A 22,976-nucleotide genomic window follows, 5' to 3' on the forward strand; every position below is an offset into this window, starting at 1 on the left:
AATCAAAGCCAAAGGTCCAGGCTCTTCCCTGGCCTCCCAGAGAATCCTAGGATAAATCCCATCAGGCCGCAGGGACTTATCTATTTTCAGCCTGTCCAGAATTGCCAACACCTCTTCCCTACTTTTGGGTTTTCCTTGATCCTACCTGCCAAATACTTCTCATGTCCTCTCCTTGCTCGTCTTAGCTCTCTCTTTAGATCCTTCCTCGCTACCTTGTAACTATCCCTCGCCCCAACTGAAACTTCACTCCTCATCTTCACATAGGCCTCCTTCTTCCTCTTAACAAGAGATTCCACTTCTTTGGTAAACCACGGTTCCCTCGCTCGACGCCTTCCTCCCTGCCTGACCGGCACGTACTTATCAAGAAAACGCAGTTGCTGTTCCTTGAACAAGCTCCACTTATCCAGTGTGCCCAACACTTGCAGCCTACTTCTCCAACCTATCCCCCCCAAGTCATGTCTAATGGCATCATAATTGCCCTTCCCCCAGATATAACTCTTGCCCTGCAGTGTATACTTATCCCTTTCCATCACTGACGTAAACGTCACCGAATTGTGGTCACTGTCCCCAAAGTGCTCTCCTACCTTCAAATCCAACACCTGGCCTGGTTCATTACCCAAAACCAAATCCAAAGTGGCCTCGCCTCTTGTTGGCCTGTCAACATATTGCGTCAGGAAACCCTCCTGCACACACTGTACAAAAAACGACCCATCTATTGTACTCGAACTATATCTTTTCCAGTCAATGTTTGGAAAGTTAAAGTCTCCCATAATAACTACCCTGTTACTTTCGCTCTTATCCAGAATCACCTTCGCCATCCTTTCCTCTACATCCCTACAACTATTTGGAGGCCTATAGAAAACTCCCAACAGGGTGACCTCTCCTTTCCTGTTTCTAACCTCAGCCCATACTACCTCGGAAGAAGAGTCCCCATCTAGCATCCTCTCTGCCACCGTAATACTGCTCTTGACTAGCAGCGCCACACCTCCCCCTCTTTTGCCTCCTTCTCTGAGCTTACTAAAACACCTAAACCCCAGAACCTGCAACATCCATTCCTGTCCCTGCTCTATCCATGTCTCCGAAATGGCCACAACATCAAAGTCCCAGGTACCAACCCATGCTGCCAGTTCCCCTACCTTATTTCGTATACTCCTGGCATTGAAGTAGACACACTTCAAACCACCTACCTGAACACTGGCCCCCTCCTGCGACGTCAAATCTGTGCTCCTGACCTCTATCCTCTCATTCTCCCGTACCCTAAAACTACAATCCAGGTTCCCATGCGCCTGTTGCATTAGTTTAAACCCCCCCAAAGAGCACTAACAAATCTCCCCCCCCAGGATATTTGTGCCCCTCAGGTTCAGATGTAGACCATCCTGTCTGTAGAGGTCCCACCTTCCCCAGAAAGAGCCCCAGTTATCCAGAAATCTGAATCCCTCCCGCCTGCACCATCCCTGTAGCGACGTGTTTAATTGCTCTCTCTCCCTATTCCTCATCTCATTATCACGTGGCACGGGCAACAACCCAGAGATAACAACTCTGTTTGTTCTAGTTCTGAGCTTCCATCCTAGCTCCCTGAAAGCCTGCCTGACATCCTTGTCCCCTTTCCTACCTATGTTGTTAGTGCCAATGTGGACCACGACTTGGGGCTGCTCCCCCTCCCCCTTAAGGACCCGGAAATCACGATCCGAGACATCACGTACCCTTGCACCTGGGAGGCAACATACCAAACGTGAGTCTCTCTCGCTCCCACAAAATCTCCTATCTGTGCCCCTGACTATCAAGTCCCCAATTACTAATGCTCTGCTCCTCTCCCCCCTTCCCTTCTGAGCAACAGGGACAGACTCCGTGCCAGAGGCCCGTACCCCATGGCTTACCCCTGGTAAGCCCCCCCCCCCACAAGTATACAAAGCGGTACACTTGTCACTCAGGGGAACGGCCGCAGGGGATCCCTGCACTGACTGCTTCTTCCCAGTCCCTCTTACAGTTACCCATCTATCTCCAATCTTTGGTGTAACTAATTCCCTGAAGCTGCTATTTATGACCCCCTCTGCCTCCCGAATGATCCGAAGTTCATCCAACTCCAGCTCCAGTTCCCTAACTCGGTCTTGGAGGAGCTGGAGATGGCTGCACTTCCTGCAGGTAAAATCAGCAGGGACACTCACGGCATCCCTCACCTCAAACATCCTGCAGGAGGAGCATTGCACTCCCTTCCCTGCCATCCCTCTCCAATAGGCCCGCTCCAGGAAGTGAAGTCTCCAACTGCCACTCGACCTTTAAACTAAGCACTTTTAAATATGCACTCATATATTTACACATCTATATTTATTACCATAGAGGCACATATTCTTGTAAAAAAAGGGGGATGTCATGATATTCAGATAAACATCATGGTGCAAACACACATACACACTGATGGACAGATCAATGGACCAATCAACACACACGCAACATCACAGCCAATCACCAGTAAGAGCACACGCACTATAAAACAGGGAACACCACAGTTCCCGCTCTTTCCAGCAGGAGACAGCTCAGGGCACAGAGCTCACAGCAAGCCACTCAGACATACACCATGTGCTGAGTGTCTCTCTAAGATAGTGTTAGGGCTGGGTCCACAGGTTAAAGGGTAAAGAACGAACCACAGTCATAAGTTTACAGATGTTGCTATTGAAAATAATAAAACAGAGTTGTACCATCTGCAACCGTGTTGGTTCGTCTGTATAGTGGAACACCCAACACGACAACTAACACAGCTATGAACCCAGGCCCTCACTATCACAGCTCTGAACACTCCCCCCTCACTAACACAACTATGAACCCACGCCCTCACGAACACTGTAAACACCCACCACTCACTAACACAGCTATGAACCCACGCCATCACTAACATAGCTGTGAACCCATCCCCTCACTAACACAGGCATAAACCCACCGCTCACTAACACAGCTATGAACGCATACCCTCACTAACACTGGTATAAACCCACACCCTCACTAACACAGCTATGAACCCACACCCTCACTAACACAGCTATGAACTCACAGCCTCGCAAACACAAGTGTGACCCCCATGCCCTTGCGAACACAGGTATGAATCCACCCCCTCACTAACACAGGTATGATCCCATACCCTCACTAACACAGATATGAACCCACCCCCTCACTAACACAGGTATGAACCCATGCCCATGCAAACACAAATTAACCCACTCCCTTACTAACACAGGTATGAACCCATGCCCTCTTGAACTCTTCCAACTTGTTCCATCGGGCAGCAGATACAAAAGTCTGAGAACACGCACTAACAGATTCAAAAACAGCTCCTTCTCTCCTGTTATCAGATGCCTAAATGACGCTTTATGGACAGATGAACTTAAGGACTGATCTGATCTCTTCACACATCTTCTCCACTGAGTAGTACTGCACTCCTGTATGCTTCACCCGATGTCTCTGTCTATGTATTTACATTGTGTACTTTATATTTGCCCTATTATGTACTTTCTTTTCATGTTCGGAATGATCTGTTTGAGCTGCACGCAAAATAATACTTTTCACTGTACCTTGGTACATGTGACAATAAACCAATCCAAGCCAATCGAACGCATACATGAGCCCGGGCCCTCACGAACACAGGTATGAGCACGGGCACTCGTGACATCAGGTATGAGCACACGCAATCCCGAACAGTGGTATGAGCCCATGCCCTCGCTAACACAGGTATAAACCCACCCCTCTCTAACAGCTATGAGCCCACACCCTCACCCTCCTGAACAGTGGTATGAGCCCACGCCCTCGCGAACACAGATAGGGGTAAATGCCCATGCCAACACAGGTATGAGCCCAGGCCCTCGCGAACACAGGTATGAGCCAATGCTCTTGCGAACACAGGTATGAGCCCACGCCCTCGCGAACACAGGTATGAGCCCACGCCCTCACGAACAAAGGTATGAGCCCATGCCCTCACGAACACAGGTGTGAGCCCACGCCCTCGCGAATAAAGGTGTGAGCCCACGGCCTCGCGAACACAGGTATGACCAAGCCCCTCACTAACACAGGTATGAACCCAGTCCCTCACAAACACATGTATGAACTCAGTCCCTCACCTACACACGTATGAACCCAGCCCCTCACTAGCACAGGTGTGAACCCAGTTCTCACTAACACAGGTATGAACCCAGCTCCACTAACTCAAGTATGTACCCAGCCCCTCATAACGCAGGTATGAAACCAGCCCCTCATAACACAGTTATGAACCCAGCCCCTCACTAACACAGGTATGAACCCAGCCCCTCACTAACACAGGCATGAATCCCCCCCCCTCACTAACACAGGCATGAATCCACCCCCCTCACTAACACAGACCCTCAATAACACAGGTAGGAACCCATCCCCTCACTAACACAGGTATGATCCTAGCCCCTCACGAACACAGGTGTGAACCCAGCCCCTCACTAACACAGGAGTGAACCCAGCCCCTCACTAACAGAGGTATGAACTCAGCCCCTCACTAACACAGGTGTGAACCCAGCCCCTCACTAACACAGACCCTCAATAACACAGGTAGGAACCCATCCCCTCACTAACGCAGGTATGAAACCAGCCCCTCCGAACACAGGTATGAACCCAGCCCCTCACTAACACAGGTATGAACCCAGCCCCTCACTAACACAGGTATGAACCCAGCCCCTCACTAACACAGGCATGAATCCACTCCCCTCACTAACACAGGTATGAATCCACCCCCCTCACTAACACAGATATGAATCCACCCCCCTCACTAACACAGGTATGAACCCAGCCCCTCACTAACACAGGTATGAACCTAGCCCCTCACTGACACAGGTGTGAACCCAGCTCTCACTAAAACAGGTATGAACTCAGTCCCTCATTAACACAGGTATGAACACAGACCCTCAATAACACAGGTAGGAACCCATCCCCTCACTAAACACAGGCATGATCCTAGCCCCTCACTAACACAGGTGTGAACCCAGCCCCTCACTAACAGAGGTATGAACTCAGCCCCTCACTAACACAGGTGTGAACCCAGCCCCTCACTAACACAGGTATGAACCCAGTCCCTCATTAACACATGTATGAACTCAGTCCCTCACTTACACACATATGAACACAGCCCCTCACTAACACAGGTGTGAACCCAGTTCTCACTAACACAGGTATGAACCCAGTTCCACTAACTCAAGTATGTACCCAGCCCCTCATAACGCAGGTATGAAACCAGCCCCTCATAACACAGGTATGAACCCAGCCCCTCACTAACACAGGTATGAACCCAGCCCCTCACTAACACAGGCATGAATCCACCCCCCTCACTAACACAGATATGAATCCACCCCCCTCACTAACACAGACCCTCAATAACACAGGTAGGAACCCATCCCCTCACTAACACAGGTATGATCCTAGCCCCTCACGAACACAGGTGTGAACCCAGCCCCTCACTAACAGAGGTATGAACTCAGCCTCTCACTAACACAGGTGCGAACCCAGCCCCTCACTAACACAGGTGTGAACACAGCCCCTCACTAACATAGGTATGATCCTAGCCCCTCACGAACACAGGTGTGAACCCAGCCCCTCACTAACAGAGGTATGAACTCAGCCTCTCACTAACACAGGTGCGAACCCAGCCCCTCACTAACACAGGAGTGAACACAGCCCCTCACTAACATAGGTATGAACTCAGCCCCTCACTAACACAGGAGTGAACCCAGCCCCTCACTAACAGAGGTATGAACTCAGCCCCTCACTAACACAGGTGTGAACCCAGCCCCTCACTAACACAGATATGAATCCACCCCCCTCACTAACACAGGTATGAACCCAGCCCCTCACTAACACAGGTATGAACCTAGCCCCTCACTGACACAGGTGTGAACCCAGCTCTCACTAAAACAGGTATGAAGTCAGTCCCTCATTAACACAGGTGTGAACTCAGTCCCTCATTAACACAGGTATGAACACAAACCCTAAATAACACAGGTAGGAACCCATCCCCTCACTAACACAGGTATGAACCTAGCCCCTCACGAACACAGGTGTGATCCCAGCCCCTCACTAACAGAGGTAGGAACTCAGCCCCTCACTAACACAGGTGTGATCCCAGCCCCTCACTAACACAGGTGTGAACCCAGCCCCTCACTAACACATGTGTGAAACCAGCCCTTCACTAACACAGGTGTGAAACCAGCCCCTCACTAACACAGGTATGAACCCAGCCCCTCACTAACACAGTTATGAAGCATCCCCTCACTAACACAGGTATGAACCCAGCCCCTCACTAACACAGGTATGAACCTGTGGGCAGCACGGTAGCATTGTGGATAGCACAATTGCTTCACAGCTCCAGGGTCCCAGGTTCGATTCCGGCTTGGGTCACTGTCTGTGCGGAGTCTGCACGTCCTCCCCGTGTGTGCGTGGGTTTCCTCCGGGTGCTCCGGTTTCCTCCCATAGTCCAAAAATGTGCAGGTTAGGTGGATTGGCCATGATAAATTGCCCTTAGTGTCCAAAATTGCCCTTGGTGTTGGGTGGGGTTACTGGGTTATGGGGATAGGGTGGAGGTGTTGACTTTGGGTAGGGTGCTCTTTCCAAGAGCCGGTGCAGACTCGATGGGCTGAATGGCCTCCTTCTGCACTGTAAATTCTATGAACCCAGCCCCTCATTAACACAGGTATGAACACAGACCCTCAATAACACAGGTAGGAACCCATCCCCTCATTAACACAGGTATGATCCTAGCCCCTCACTAACACAGGTGTGAACCCAGCCCCTCACTAACAGAGGTATGATCCTAGCCCCTCACTAACACAGGTGTGAACCCAGCCCCTCACTAACAGAGGTATGAACTTAACCCCTCACTAACACAGGTGTGAACCCAGCCCCTCACTAACACAGGTATGAACCCAGTCCCTCATTAACACATGTATGAACTCAGTCCCTCACTTACACACATATGAACACAGCCCCTCACTAACACAGGTGTGAACCCAGTTCTCACTAACACAGGTATGAACCCAGTTCCACTAACTCAAGTATGTACCCAGCCCCTCATAACGCAGGTATGAAACCAGCCCCTCATAACACAGGTATGAACCCAGCCCCTCACTAACACAGGTATGAATCCACCCCCCTCACTAACACAGATATGAATCCACCCCCCTCACTAACACAGATATGAATCCACCCCCCTCACTAACACAGGTATGAACCCAGCCCCTCACTAACACAGGTATGAACCTAGCCCCTCACTGACACAGGTGTGAACCCAGCTCTCACTAAAACAGGTATGAACTCAGTCCCTCATTAACACAGGTATGAACTCAGTCCCTCATTAACACAGGTATGAACCCAGCCCCTCACTAACACAGATATGAATCCACCCCCCTCACTAACACAGACCCTCAATAACACAGGTAGGAACCCATCCCGCCACTAACACAGGTATGATTCTAGCCCCTCACGAACACAGGTGTGAACCCAGCCCCTCACTAACACAGGAGTGAACCCAGCCCCTCACTAACAGAGGCATGAACTCAGCCCCTCACTAACACAGGTGTGAACCCAGCCCCTCACTAACACAGATATGAATCCACCCCCCTCACTAACACAGGTATGAACCCAGCCCCTCACTAACACAGATATGAATCCACCCCCCTCACTAACACAGGTTTGACCCCAGCCCCTCACTAACACAGGTATGAACCTAGCCCCTCACTGACACAGGTGTGAACCCAGCTCTCACTAAAACAGGTATGAACTCAGTCCCTCATTAACACAGGTATGAACACAGACCCTCAATAACACAGGTAGGAACCCATCCCCTCACTAACACAGGTATGATCCTAGCCCCTCACTAACACAGGTGTGAACCCAGCCCCTCACTAACAGAGGTATGAACTCAGCCTCTCACTAACACAGGTGTGAACCCAGCCCCTCACTAACACAGGAGTGAACACAGCCCCTCACTAACAGGGGTATGAACTCAGCCCCTCACTAACACAGGAGTGAACCCAGCCCCTCACTAACAGAGGTATGAACTCAGCCCCTCACTAACACAGGCATGAACCCAGCCCCTCACTAACACAGATATGAATCCACCCCCCTCACTAACACAGGTATGAACCCAGCCCCTCACTAACACAGATATGAATCCACCCCCCTCACTAACACAGGTTTGAACCCAGCCCCTCACTAACACAGGTATGAACCTAGCCCCTCACTGACACAGGTGTGAGCCCAGCTCTCACTAAAACAGGTATGAAGTCAGTCCCTCATTAACACCGGTATGAACACAAACCCTCAATAACACAGGTAGGAACCCATCCCCTCACTAACACAGGTATGAACCTAGCCCCTCACGAACACAGGTGTGATCCCAGCCCCTCACTAACAGAGGTATGAACTCAGCCCCTCACTGACACAGGTGTGATCCCAGCCCCTCACTAACACAGGTGTGAACCCAGCCCCTCACTAACACAGGTGTGAACCCAGCCCCTCACTAACACAGGTGTGAACCCAGCCCCTCACTAACACAGGTGTGAACCCAGCCCCTCACTAACACAGGTGTGAAACCAGCCCTTCACTAACACAGGTGTGAAACCAGCCCCTCACTAACACAGGTATGAACCTGTGGGCAGCACGGTAGCATTGTGGATAGCACAATTGCTTCACAGCTCCAGGGTCCCAGGTTCGATTCCGGCTTGGGTCACTGTCTGTGCGAAGTCTGCACATCCTCCCCGTGTGTGCGTGGGTTTCCTCCAGGTGCTCCGGTTTCCTCCCACAGTCCAAAGATGTGCAGGTTAGGTGGATTGGCCATGAAAAATTGCCCTTAGTGTCCAAAATTGCCCTTGGTGTTGGGTGGGGTTACTGGGTTATGGGGATAGGGTGGAGGTGTTGACTTTGGGGAGGGTGCTCTTTCCAAGAGCCGGTGCAGACTCGATGGGCTGAATGGCCTCCTTCTGCACTGTAAATTCTATGAACCCAGCCCCTCATTAACACAGGTATGAACACAGACCCTCAATAACACAGGTAGGAACCCAGCCCCTCACTAACACAGGTATGAACCCAGCCCCTCATTAACACAGGTGTGAAACCAGCCCCTCACTCACACAGGTATGAACCCAGCCCCTCACTAACACAGGTATGAACCCAGCCCCTCATTCACACTGGTGTGAAACCAGCCCCTCACTCACACAGGTATGAACCCAGCCCCTCACTAACACAGCTATGAACCCACCCCCTCACTAACACAGGTATGACCCCACCCCCTCACTAACACAGGTATGAACCCAGCCCCTCACTAACAGCTGTGAACCGTACCTCTACACCCAAATAGCCTCTCTGTTAAATAATTTTCTTTCTTGCATCCTCCACTGTTTGGACATAAAGACTTATTGCAGTGTTCTTCTCTAATTGTGTCAATACTGGAGAAATTACTTCCCCTTACAATTATGAAAGCTCTCAAACTCAAACTTAGTGGAAGCCATTAATTATGTCCTTATTTCCTCAGCTGCTCTTCTGTTTGAATCGTTCTTGTCCAGCATCCTAATGCCAGGCTCTTCACCTGGGTCTCAATAATAACAACAGCTCTCCATCCACATTACTGCAATACATACCAACAAGTTCCTGAGGATTCTTCTTCTCCACATCGAGGAAGTCCTACAAAAAAAGAAAAAAAATTCTCAGCGTCTGAACCATTAAACTTTATCACGCAAGAATGCCCCCTGCATCTCACTGTTCATCACAAAAATAGAGAGGACAACTGCTGCACCTCCAGAAATATATGAAAAGGGTTTACTCCAAATGCTGTATTGAGTAACAATACATCAGGACAGAGTTGGGGACGAAAAGGAGGACTCACTGTATCCAGAATATGTCTACCAACACGTAAATGCATGGTTTATCTAGAGTGTGCTTGCAAGAGCATGTACAAGATAGAGAGAGAGAATCATCTGAAATGTTGATAGAATAAGGGGGATAGACAAACATGGAATGAAGTTAAATTGATAGCAAGGAGTGATATAGAATCAGAAGGCATAGAATCTCGGTGGGTAGAGTTGAGGAATCGCAAAGGTAAAAATACCCTGATGGGAGTTATGTACAGGCCCCCCGAGCAGTAGTCAGGATGTGGGGTAGAAAATAAATCAGGAGACAGGGAAAGCATGTAAAAAAGGCAATATCACAATAATCATGGGACTGGATATGCACGTGGACTGGGAAAATCAGGTTGGTAGTGCATCCCAAGAAAAGGAATGTTTAAGAGATGTTTTTTTGGAGCAGCTTGTGGTAGAGCCCACTAGGGAATGGGCAATTCTGGATTCGGTGATGTGTAATAAGGCAGGCTTGATTAGGGATCTTAACGTGAAGGAACCCTTAGGGAGCAGTGACCACAATATGATAGAATTTACCCTGCAGTTTGAGAGGGAGAAGCTGCAATTAGATGTAACGGTATTACAATTAATAAGCGTAACTACAAAGACATGAGGGAGGAGCTGGCCAGAGTTGATTGGAAAAGGAGCCTAGCAGGGAAGACAATGGAACAGCAATGGCAGGAGTTTTTGGGGGTTATTCGGGAGACACAGCATAAATTCATCCCCAGGAGGAGGAAACATGTTAAGGGCAGGACAAGACATCCATAGTTGACGAGGGAAGTCAAGGACAGCATAAAAGCAAAAGAGAAAGCTTAAAAAGTGGCGAGGATTAGTGTGAAGCCAGAGAATTGGGAATCATTTAAAAGCGAGCAGAGGACAACTAAAAAAGCAACAAGGGGAGAGAAGATGAAATATGAGTGCAAGTTAGCTAGTGATATAAAAGAAGATAGGGAGAGTTTCTTTCCATGTATACAAGGTCAGAGAGAGGCAAAAATAGACATTGGACCACTGGATAACAGGCTGGAGAAGTAATAATAGGAAACAAAGAAATGGCAGACGAACTGAATAGTTACTTTGCATCAGTCTTCACGGTGGAAGACACCAGTGGGATGCCAGAGCTCCAGGAGAATCGGGGCAGAGGGGAGTGCAGTGGCCATCACTAAGGAGGAGGTTCTGGGGAAACTGAAAGGTCTGAAGGTTGCTAAGTCACCTGGACCGGATGGACTACATCCCAGGATCCTGAAAGAGATAGCTGAGGAGATTGTGGAGGTATTGGTGGTGATCTTTCAGGAATCACTGGAGGCAGGGAGGGTCCCAGAGGACTGGAAAGTGGCTAATGTAACACCACTGTTTAAGAAGGGAGGGAGGCAGAAGACGGGAAATTATAGGCCGGTTAGCCTGACTTCGGTCATTGGTAAGATTTTAGGGTCTGTTATTAAAGATAAGATCGCGAAGTACTTGGAAGTGCATGGTAAAATAGGACTGAGTCAGCACGGCTTTGTCAAAGGGAGGTCATGTCTGACAAATATGTTAGAGTTCTTTGAGGAGGTAACAAGGAAGTTAGACAAAAGAAAACCAGTGGACGTGATTTATTTAGATTTCCAGAAGGCCATTGACAAGGTGCCGCATAGAACATAGAACATTACAGCGCAGTACAGGCCCTTGATGTTGCGCCGACCTGTGAAACCAATCTAAAGCCCATCTACACGATTCCCTTATCCTCCATATGTTTATCCAATGACTATTTAAATGCCCTTAATGTTGGCGAGTCCATTACTGCACAGGAGACTATTAAATAAGTTAAGAGCCCATGGTGCTAAGGGTAAGATCCTGGAACGGATAGAGGATTGGCTGACTGGCAGAAGGCAGAGATTGGGGATAAAGGGGTCTTTTGCAGGATGGCAGCCGGTGACTGGTGGTGTGCCTCAGGGGTCTGTGCTGGGAACACCACTTTTCACAATATACATCAATGATCTGGAAGAAGGAACGGAAGGCACTATTGTTAAGTTTGCAGATGATAAAAAGATCTGTAGAGGGATAGGTAGAATTGAGGAAGCAAGGGTGCTGCAGAAGGATTTGGACAAGCGAGGAGAGTGGGCAGTGAAGTGGCAAATGAAATACAAGGTGGAAAAGTGTGAGGTTATGCACTTTGGAAGGAGGAATTTAGGCATAGACTATTTTCTAAATGGGGAAATGCTTCGGAAATCAGAAGCACAAAGGGACTTGGGAGTCCTTGTTCACAATTCTCTTAAGGTTAACGTGCAGGTTCAGTCGGCAGTTAAGAAGGCAAATGCAATCTTAGCATTCATGTCAAGAGGCCTAGAATACAAGACCAGGGATGTACTTCTGAGGCTGAAAAGGCTCTGGTAAGACCCAATTTGGAGTATTGTGAGCAGTTTTGTGCCCCGTATCTAAGGAAGGATGTGCTTTTTGATTAGACATAGTCAACGCAGTTTCGTGAGGGGTAGGTCGTGCCTCACAAACCTTATTGAGTTCTTTGAGAAGGTGACCAAACAGGTGGATGAGGGTAAAGCAGTTGATGTGGTGTATATGGATTTCAGTAAAGCTTCAGATAAGGTTCCCCACGGTAGGCTACGGCAGAAAATACGGAAGCATGGGATTCAGGGAGATTTAGCAGTTTGGATCAGAAATTGGCGAGCTGGAAGAAGACAAAGGGTGGTGGTTGATGGGAAATGTTCAGACTGGAGTCCAGTTACTAGTGGTGTTCCACAAGGATCTGTTTTGGGGCCACTGCTGTTTATCATTTTTATAAATGACCTGGAGGAGGGCGTAGAAGGATGGGTGAGTAAATTTGCAGATGACACTAAAGTCGGTGGAGTTGTGGACAGTGCAGAAGGATGTTACAAGTTACAGAGGGACATAGATAAGCTGCAGCGCTGGGCTGAGAGGTGGCAAATGGAGTTTAATGCAGAAAAGTGTGAGGTGATTCATTTTGGAAGGAATAACAGGAAGAGCGAGTACTGGGCTAATGGTAAGATTCTTGGCAGTGTGGATGAGCAGAGAGATCTTGGTGTCCATGTACATAGATCCCTGAAAGTTGCCACTCAGGTTGAGAGGGTTGTTAAGAAGGCGTAGAGGGATTGAGTTTCGGAGCCATGAGGTCATGTTGCAGCTGTACAAAACTCTGGTGCGGTCGCATTTGGAGTATTGCGTGCAATTCTAGTCACCGCATTATAGGAAGGATGTGGAAGCATTGGAAAGGGTGCAGAGGAGATTTACCAGAATGTTGCCTGGTATGGAGGGAAGATCTTATGAGGAAAGGCTGAGGGACTTGAGGCTGTTTTCGTTCGAGAGAAAAAGGTTAAGAGGTGACTTAATTGAGGCATACAAGATGATCAGAGGATTGGATAGGGTGGACAGTGAGAGCCTTTTTCCTCGGATGGTGATGTCTAGCACGAGGGGACATAGCTTTAAATTGAGGGGAGATAGATATAAGACAGATGTCAGAGGTAGGTTCTTTACTCAGAGAGTAGTAAGGGTGTGGAATGCTCTGCCTGCAACAGTAGTGGACTCGCCAACACTAAGGGTATTCAAATGGTAGACATATGGACGATAAGGGAATAGTGTCGACGGGCTTTAGAGTGGTTTCACAGGTCGGCGCAACATCGAGGGCCGAAGGGCCTGTACTGCGCTGTAATGTTCCATGTTCTATGGCCTTGGAAAGGGTCCAGAGGAGGTTCACAAGGAAGATCCCTGGAATGAAGAAACTTGTCGTATGAGGAACGATTGAAGACTCTGGGTGCAGTGCTCTGACTGTGAGATGTGGCAGGTCCGGGAGGCTTCCAGCGTCCTGGATGGCTTCATCTGCAGAAAGTGCACCCAACTGGAGCTCCTTACAGACCGCATGGTTCGGTTGGAGCAGCAATTGGATGCACTTAGGAGCATGCAGGTGGCGGAAAGCGTCATAGATCGCAGTTATATAAATGTGGTCACACCCAAGGTGCAGACAGAGAAATGGGTGACCACCAGAAAGGGCAGGTAGTCAGTGCAGGAATCCCCTGTGGTTGTCCCCCTCTCGAACGGGTATACCCCTTTGGATACTGTCGAGGGGGATAGCCTATCAGGGGAAAACAGCAGCAGCCAGAGCAGTGGCACCACGGCTGGCTCTGATGTTCAGAAGGGAGGGTCAAAGCGCAGAAGAGCAATAGTAATAGGGGACTCTATAGTCAGGGGCACAGATAGGCGCTTCTGTGGACGTGAAAGAGACTCCAGGATGGCATGTTGCCTCTCTGGTGCCAGGGTCCAGGATGTCTCCGAACGGGTAGAGGGCATCCTGAAGGGGGAGGGCAAACAGGGAGAGGTCGTTGTACATATTGGTACTAACGACATAGGCAGGAAGGGGCATGAGGTCCTGCAGCAGGAGTTCAGGGAGCTAGGCAGAAAGTTAAAAGACAGGACCTCTAGGGTTGTAATCTCGGGATTACTCCCTGTGCCACGTGCCAGTGAGGCTAGAAATAGGAAGATGGAACAGCTAAACACATGGCTAAACAGCTGGTGTAGGAGGGAGGGTTTCCGTTATCTGGACCACTGGGAGCTCTTCCGGGGCAGGTGTGACCTATATAAGGACGGGTTGCATCTAAACTGGAGAGGCATAAATATCCTGGCCGCGAGGTGTGCTAGTGTCACACGGGAGGGTTTAAACTAGTATGGCAGGGGGGTGGGCACGAGAGCAATAGGTCAGATGGTGAGAGCATTGAGGGAGAACTAGGTAATAGGGACAGTGGGGCTCTGAGGCAGAGCAGACAGGGAGAAGTTGCTGAACACAGCGGGTCTGGTGGCCTGAAGTGCATATGTTTTAATGCAAGAAGTATTACGGGTAGGGCAGATGAACTTAGAGCTTGGATTAGTACTTGGAACTATGATGTTGTTGCCATTACAGAGACATGGTTGAGGGAAGGGCAGGATTGGCAGCTAAACGTTCCAGGATTTAGATGTTTCAGGCGGGATAGAGGGGGATGTAAAAGGGGTGGTGGAGTTGCACTACTGGTTAGGGAGAATATCACAGCTGTACTGCGGGAGGACACCTCAGAGGGCAGTGAGGCTATATGGGTAGAGATCAGGAATAAGAAGGGTGCAGTCACAATGTTGGGGGTTTACTACATGCCTCCCAAGAGCCAGCGGGAGATAGAGGAGCAGATAGGTAGACAGATTTTGGAAAAGAGTAAAAACAACAGGGTTGCGGTGATGGGAGACTTCAACTTCCCCAATATTGACTGGGACTCACTGAATGCCAGGGGCTTGGACGGGGCGGAGTTTGTAAGGAGCATCCAGGAGGGCTTCTTAAAACAATCTGTAGACAGTCCAACGAGGGAAGGGGCGGTACTGGACCTGGTATTGGGGAATGAGCCTGGCCAGGTGGTAGATGTTTCAGTAGGGGAGCATTTCAGGAACAGTGACCACAATTCAGTAAGTTTTAAAGTGCTGGTGGACAAGGATAAGAGTGGTCCTAGGGTGAATGTGCTAAATTGGGGGAAGGCTAATAATAACAATATTAGGCGGGAACTGAAGAACATAATTGGGGGCGGATGTTTGAGGGCAAATCAACATCTGACATGTGGGAGGCTTTCAAGTGTCAGTTGAAAGGAATTCAGGACCGGCATGTTCCTGTGAGGAAGAAGGATAAATACGGCAATTTTCGGGAACCTTGGATAACGAGAGATATTGTAGGCCTCGTCAAAAAGAAAAAGGGAGGCATTTGTCAGGGCTAAAAGGCTGGGAACAGATGAAGCCTGTGTGGAATATAAGGAAAGTAGGAAGGAACTTAAGCAAGGAGTCAGGAGGGCTAGAAGGGGTCACGAAAAGTCATTGGCAAATAGGGTTAAGGAAAATCCCAAAGCTTTTTACACGTACATAAAAAGCAAGAGGGTAGCCAGGGAAAGGGTTGGCCCACTGAAGGATAGGCAAGGGAATCTATGTGTGGAGCCAGAGGAAATGGGCAAGGTACTAAAGGAATACTTTGCATCAGTATTCACCAAAGAGACGAAATTGGTAGATGTTGAGTCTGGTGAAGGGTGTGTAGATAGTCTGGGTCACATTGAGATCCAAAAAGACGAGGTGTTGGGTGTCTTAAAAAATATTAAGGTAGATAAGTCCCCAGGGCCTGATGGGATCTACCCCAGAATACTGAAGGAGGCTGGAGAGGAAATTGCTGAGGCCTTGACAGAAATCTTTGGATCCTCACTGTCTTCAGGTGATGTCCCGGAGGACTGGAGAATAGCCAATGTTGTTCCTCTGTTTAAGAAGGGTAGCAAGGATAATCCAGGGAACTACAGGCCGGTGAGCCTTACATCAGTGGTAGGGAAATTACTGGAGAGAATTCTTCGAGACAGGATCTACTCCTATTTGGAAGCAAATGGACGTATTAGTGAGAGGCAGCATGGTTTTGTGAAGGGGAGGTCGTGTCTCACTAACTTGATAGAGTTTTTCGAGGAGGTCACTAAGATGATTGATGCAGGTAGGGCAGTGGATGTTGTCTATATGGACTTCAGTAAGGCCTTTGACAAGGTCCCTCATGGTAGACTAGTACAAAAGGTGAAGTCACACGGGATCAGGGGTGAGCTGGCAAGGTGGATACAGAACTGGCTAGGTCATAGAAGGCAGAGAGTAGAAATGGAAGGATGCTTTTCTAATTGGAGGGCTGTGACCAGTGGTGTTCCACAGGGCTCAGTGCTGGGACCTTTGCTGTTTGTAGTATATATAAATGATTTGGAAGAAAATGTAACTGGTCTGATTAGTAAGTTTGCAGACGACACAAAGGCTGGTGGAATTGCAGATAGCGATGAGGACTGTCAGAGGATACAGCAGGATTTAGATTGTTTGGAGACTTGGGCCGAGAGATGGCAGATGGAGTGTAATCCGGACAAATGTGAGGTAACCCATTTTTGAAGGTCTCATGCAGGTAGGGAATATACAGTGAATGGTAGAACCCTCAAGAGTATTGAAAGTCAAAGAGATCTAGGAGTACAGGTCCACAGGTCACTGAAAGGGGCAACATAGGTGGAGAAGGTAGTCAAGAAGGCATACGGCATGCTTGCCTTCATTGGCCGGGGCATTGAGTATAAGAATTGGCAAGTCATGTTGCAGCTGTATAGAACCTTTGTTAGGCCACACTTGCAGTATCGTGTTCAATTCTGGTCGCCACACTACCAGAAGGATGTGGAGGCTTTAGAGAGGGTGCAGAAGAGATTTACCAGAATGTTGCCTGGTATGGAAGGCAATAGCTATGAGGAGCGGTTGAATAAACTCGGTTTGTTCTCACTGGAACGTGTGTGTACGTGTGTGTGTGCGTGTACGTGTGTGTGCATGTGCGTGTGTGAGTGCGTGTAAGAGTGCGTGTGTGAGTGCGTGTGAGAGTGCGTGTGAGAGTGCGTGTGAGAGTGCGTGTGAGAGTGCGTGTGAGAGTGCGTGTGAGAGTGCGTGTGAGAGTGCGTGTGAGAGTGCGTGTGAGAGTGCGTGTGAGAGTGCGTGTGAGAGTGCGTGTGAGAGTGCGTGTGAGAGTGCGTGTGAGAGTGCGTGTGAGAGTGCGTGTGAGAGTGCGTGTGAGAGTGCGTGTGAGAGTGCGTGTGAGAGTGCGTGTGAGAGTGCGTGTGAGAGTGCGTGTGAGAGTGCGTGAGAGAGTGCGTGAGAGAGTGCGTGAGAGAGTGCGTGTGAGAGTGCGTGTGAGAGTGCGTGTGAGAGTGCGTGTGAGAGTGCGTGTGAGAGTGCGTGTGAGAGTGCGTGTGAGAGTGCGTGTGAGAGTGCGTGTGAGAGTGCGTGTGAGAGTGCGTGTGAGAGTGCGTGTGAGAGTGCGTGTGAGTGCGTGTGAGTGCGTGTGTGAGTGCGTGTGAGTGCGTGTGTGAGTGCGTGTGAGTGCGTGTGTGAGTGCGTGTGTGAGTGCGTGTGTGAGTGCGTGAATGTGTGCGTGAATGAGTGTGTGAGTGCGTGTGTGCGTGGGTGAGTGCGTATGTGAGTGCGAGTGTGCGTGCGAGTGTGCGTGCGAGTGTGCGTGCGAGTGTGCGTGCGAGTGTGCGTGCGAGTGTGCGTGCGAGTGTGCGTGCGAGTGTGCGTGCGAGTGTGCGTGCGAGTGTGCGTGCGAGTGTGCGTGCGAGTGTGCGTGCGAGTGTGCGTGCGAGTCTGAGTGCGAGTTTGAGTGCGAGTCTGAGTGCGTGTGTGTGCATGCATGTGAGTGAGTGAGAGTGCATGTGTGAGTGCGTGAGAGAGCGCGTGAGAGAGTGCGTGAGAGAGTGCGTGTGAGTGCGTGTGTGAGTGCGTGTGTGAGTGCGTGTGTGAGTGCGTGTGTGAGTGCGTGTGAGTGCGTGTGAGTGCGTGTATGAGTGCGTGCGTGAGTGCGTGCGAGAGTGCTTGCATGAGTGCGCGTGAGTGCGTGCGTGAGAGTGCGTGCGAGAGTGCTTGTGAGTGCGTGTGAGTGCGTGAATGCGTGTGCGAGTGTGTGTGTGCGTGGGTGAGTGCGTATGTGAGTGCGAGTGTGCGTGCGAGTCTGAGTGCGAGTTTGAGTGCGTGTCTGAGTGCGTGTGTGTGCATGCGTGTGAGTGAGTGAGAGTGCGTGTGAGAGTGCGTGTGTGAGTGCGTGTGTGAGTGCGTGTGTGAGTGCGTGTGTGAGTGCGTGCGTGAGAGTGCTTGCATGAGTGCGCGGGAGTGCGTGCGTGCGTGAATGCGTGCGTGCGTGAGAGAGTGCTTTTGAGTGCGTGTGAGTGCGTGCGTGAATGCGTGCGTGAGTGCGTGCGTGTGTGGATAGAAGATGGAAGGTCTGGAACTGGGAAAGATGTCTCAGGCAGCATACCTTAGTGCTTGCTCTCTCCACAGTCCACAAAGCATGATTGAGTACAGGAGGTTTGTTTCGTGGGGAGGCAGTGCTGTCATGCTCTGGGGACCCAGGTTCAAATCCCACCATGGCAGATAGTGAAATTTGAATTCAATTTAAAAAAATCTGGAATGAAGTCTAAATGGTGACTATGAACACATTGTCGATTGTCCTAAAAACCCATCTGGTTCACTGATGTCCTTTAGGGAAGGAAATCGGTTGTCCTTACCTGGTCTGACCTACACGCAACTCCAGATCCACAGTAATGTGGCAGACTCTTAAATGTTCCCAGGGATGGGCAATGAATGCTGGCCCAGCCAGCGATGCCCACATCCCATAAAGGAATTTTTAAAAAAGATTCACTCTCTCTTGCCCATAGAGTGCATTTATCAACCACACTTATCCTTTCATCTCACACAGGCTAATCTATACCCGAGCGAGCACATAGGAACCTGAGTCAGGTAGGTAAGGGCTGACTGGTCGATTCTATTGTGAAGGGTAGGAGATTCCCTGTGTGGGCCACATTAAATGCCAATGTGTGGGCAGCACGGTAGCACAGCGGTTGGCACAGTTGCTTCACAGCTCCAGGGTCCCAGGTTCGATTCCCGGCTGGGTCACTGTCTGTGCGGAGTCTGCACGTTCCAGCCATGTCTGCGTAGGTTTCCTCCGGGTGCGCCGGTTTCCTCACAGTTCAAAGATGTGCAGGTTAGGTGGTCTGGCTATGCTAAATTGCCCTTAGTGTCAAAAAAAAAGTTGAGTGGGGTTACTGGGTTATGGGGATAGGTGTGGGCCTGAGTGGCCTCCTTCTGCACTGTAAATTCTATAATTCTATGCTTTGCATCTCCCATGGCCTGGTTTATGCAAAATCCAACAGATATTTTGGAATTTGATTTTACTTTTGGATGGGTGAGAATTATTCCTTTATTCATTCATGGAATATGGGTGTCACTGGCTAGACCAGCCTTTTCTAACCATGACTAATTTTTGGGAAAGTGGGTAGTGAGATGCCTTCTTAAACCGCTGCAGTCCCTGAGGTGTAGGTACACTCTCTGTTTTTGGGAGCGAGTTCCAGGATTTTGACCCAATAATAGTGAAGGAACGGCGACATATTTCCAAGTGAGGATGGTAGGTGATTTGGAGGAGAACTTTCAGGTGGTGGTATTCCCATGTGTCTGCGTTTGGATGGTGGAAGGAGCCTTGATGAGCTCCTGCAACACATTTTGTAGATGTACACGGCTGCCACTGTGCATCAGCGGTGGATAGGATGAATGTTTGTGGATGGGGTACCAATCAAGCGGGCTACTTTGTCCCGGATGGTGTCAAGCTTTTTTTTATTGGAGCTGTACACATCCAGGAAAGTGGAGAGTATTCCATCAGACTCCTGACCTGTTCCTTGTAGATGTTTGACAGGTTTTGGCGAGTCAGGAGGCGAGTTACTTACTGCAAGATTCCTAGCCTTTGACCTGCTTTTGTAGCCACAACATTTATATGACTCGTCCAGTTTACGGTCAATGGTAACTCCCAGGATGTTTATACTGGGGCGTTCAGCAAAGGCAATGCCATTGAATGTGAAGGATTGATGGTTGGATTCATTCAAATTGGAGATGGTCATTGTGAGGTGCGAATATTACTTGTCACTTGTCAGCCCGAGCCTGGATTATTATTACATTGTCCAGGTATTGCTCATTTGGACATGGGCTGCTTCTGTATCTGTGGAGTCGCAAATGGCGCCCAACACTGTGCAATCATCAGCTAACATTCTCACTTCCAATCTTATGATGGAAGGTCATGGATGAAGCAGCTGAAGATGTTTGGGCCCAGGACACTACCCTGAGAGACTTCCTGGAACTGCTAGGGTGGCACGGTAGGACAATGGTTAGCACAGCTGCATCACAGCTCCAGGATCCTAGGTTCGATTCCCAGCTTGGGTCACTGTCTGCGCGGAGTCTGCATGTTCTCCCAGTGTCTGTATGGGTTTCCTCCGGGTGCTCCGGTTTCCTCCCACAGTCAAAAGATGTGCCATGCTAAATTTCCCTTAGTGTCCAAAAAGGTTTGGTGGGGTTACTGGGATAGGTGTGGTATGCTCTTTCCAAGGGTCGGCGCAGAATGGCCTTCTTCTGCATTGTAAATTCTACGTCTATGTCTCTGAGATGATTGACCTCCAACAACCACAACCATCTATCTTCCTTTGCGTTAGGTCTGAATCCAACCAATGGAGAGTCACATCCGATGCCCATTGATTCCAGTTTTGCTAGGGCTCCCTGATGCCACACTCAGTCAAATGCTGCCTTAATGTCAAGGGCAGTCACTGTCACATCACTGCTGGAGTTCAGCTCTTTTGTCCATGCTTGGATCAAGATTGTAAATAGTTCAAGAACTGAGTGGCCCTGGTGCAACCCAAACTGAGCGTCAGCAAACAGGTTATTGCTAAGCGGGTGCCATATTATAGCAATGCCGATGATCCCCTCCATCACTTTAGTGAGCCTAACATAAGTAGGGAAGAAGTTCCTGGAGTCCATTACTAAAGATTTCAACGCACAGCATTTGGAAAGCAATGTTGTAATCAGACAAAGTCAACATGGATTTACGAAAGGAAAATCATGCTCGACAAATCAACTAGAATCCTTTGAAGATGTAACTGGTAGAATTGACCAGGGAGAACCTGTGGATGTAGTTTATTTAGACTTTCACAAGGCTTTCGACAAGGTCTCACATAGCAGATTAATATGTAAAGTTATACGGGTTGTGTCTTGAGGTGGATAAAAAGCTGGTTAGCAGACAGGAAGCCAACTGTTCACATTATATATTAGTGTTTTGAATTAAGGAACTAAATATGAGCTGTGAGGAGGATGCAGAGATGCTTAAGTGGGATTTGAACTGGCTGAGTGAGTGGGCACATACATGGCAGATGCAGTATAATGTGGATAAATGTGAGGTAATCCGATTTGGTAGCAAAATAGGAAAGCAGAATATTATTTGAATGGGTATAAATTGAGAGAGGTAGATATTCAGCGATACTTTGGTGTCCTTGTGCATCAGTCGCTGAAAGTCAGTGCGCATGTACAACAGGCAGTAATGGTATGTTGGCCTTCATAGCGAGGGGATTTGAGTATAGGAATAGAGATATTTTACTGCAATTGTATAGGGCATTGATGAGGCCACCCCTGGAGTACTGTGCGCAGTTTTGGTCTCCTTTTCTGAGGAGGAAGTTCTTGTTCTGGAGAGAGTGCAGCTAAGGTTTACCAGGCTGATTCCTGGGATGGCGGGGCCCCTGTCATATGGGACGCACTGAAAATGTAAAAATATATACACATTTTAGGGAAAGTGGCACATGAGGGGGTAACGGTCAACTAGTGCAGGTAAGACAAATGTGCAGTTACTTTCTAAAGAATTATCTAGACCCCCAGGAAACTCTATGAGCATGTAATGCCTCAAGAGCTGTCTCAAGACCTTCAGCTAAAATCAAACTGTTCAATACCTTCCCTCGACCAACATCACCCCTGCCCCGCCCCACCTCCCTGTCATCCAAGCTTAACCATATGGTGATTAACATAAACCAAATAAATGGAACTTTATAAATACTCATTAACTGTATTGTGCAATTTGTAATGTTGATTATTTCATAACAAACTACAACTGCTGTGCAATATTTTTCCTCCCACTTTTATGCCTTACCCTGCAGACCTAATGAGACCCAAGGCTCCTTCGCACCTGCCCTGTAACCAGGGAAGACGTGACCGAACAATAAACTCAGTCACAGTAATTTTCTGCCTCACTGCCTTCACATTCAGCTGGGGTTCTCTGTACAGGAAGCTTTCCATGTGCAGCCACACCCGCACTAAACATCTGAGGCATTTGCCGATTCATAGCTTTGGGTCATAAAGTCTGTTCCAGCTTGTGTGCCTGATAGGCAGGGAAAAGATTCCAAGGAAACAGTGTAATCATCATTTTAAAACACAAATACACACCCAGTGGAGTTAAACAAACATTAAATAGTCAATAGCAGCAGGTACAAGCGCCCTCACTAATTACAGGATACTAATACACCAATGCAGTCACTCTCACTAAATAATGGATAGCAATGGGCATGTACAGGCACTCTCACTGAATAGAGGGCTGTATGGGCAGATACACCTACTCTCACTGAATACAGGGCTTTATGGGGCAGATACAGCTTCTCTCACTGAATACAGGGCTGTATGGGGCAGATACTGCTACTCTCACTGAATACAGGGCAGTATGGGGCAGATACAGCTACTCTC

At 48.9% G+C, this 22,976-nt stretch overlaps 1 protein-coding gene across 2 annotated transcripts in view; it reads right to left on the bottom strand.

Annotated features, from left to right (window-relative positions):
* Nucleotides 1-22,976, bottom strand: part of sap30bp (SAP30 binding protein) — a 207,549-nt gene that overhangs the window by 144,089 nt on the left and 40,484 nt on the right. For both annotated transcript variants that reach the window (XM_072482942.1, XM_072482941.1), the window contains exon 4: nucleotides 9,639-9,681. In XM_072482942.1, coding sequence (XP_072339043.1) covers nucleotides 9,639-9,681 — 43 coding nt within the window. The remainder of the gene's footprint in view (nucleotides 1-9,638; nucleotides 9,682-22,976) is intronic.

The sequence above is a fragment of the Scyliorhinus torazame genome, chromosome 18 (assembly GCF_047496885.1).
Source record: "Scyliorhinus torazame isolate Kashiwa2021f chromosome 18, sScyTor2.1, whole genome shotgun sequence".
Lineage (NCBI taxonomy): Eukaryota > Metazoa > Chordata > Chondrichthyes > Carcharhiniformes > Scyliorhinidae > Scyliorhinus > Scyliorhinus torazame.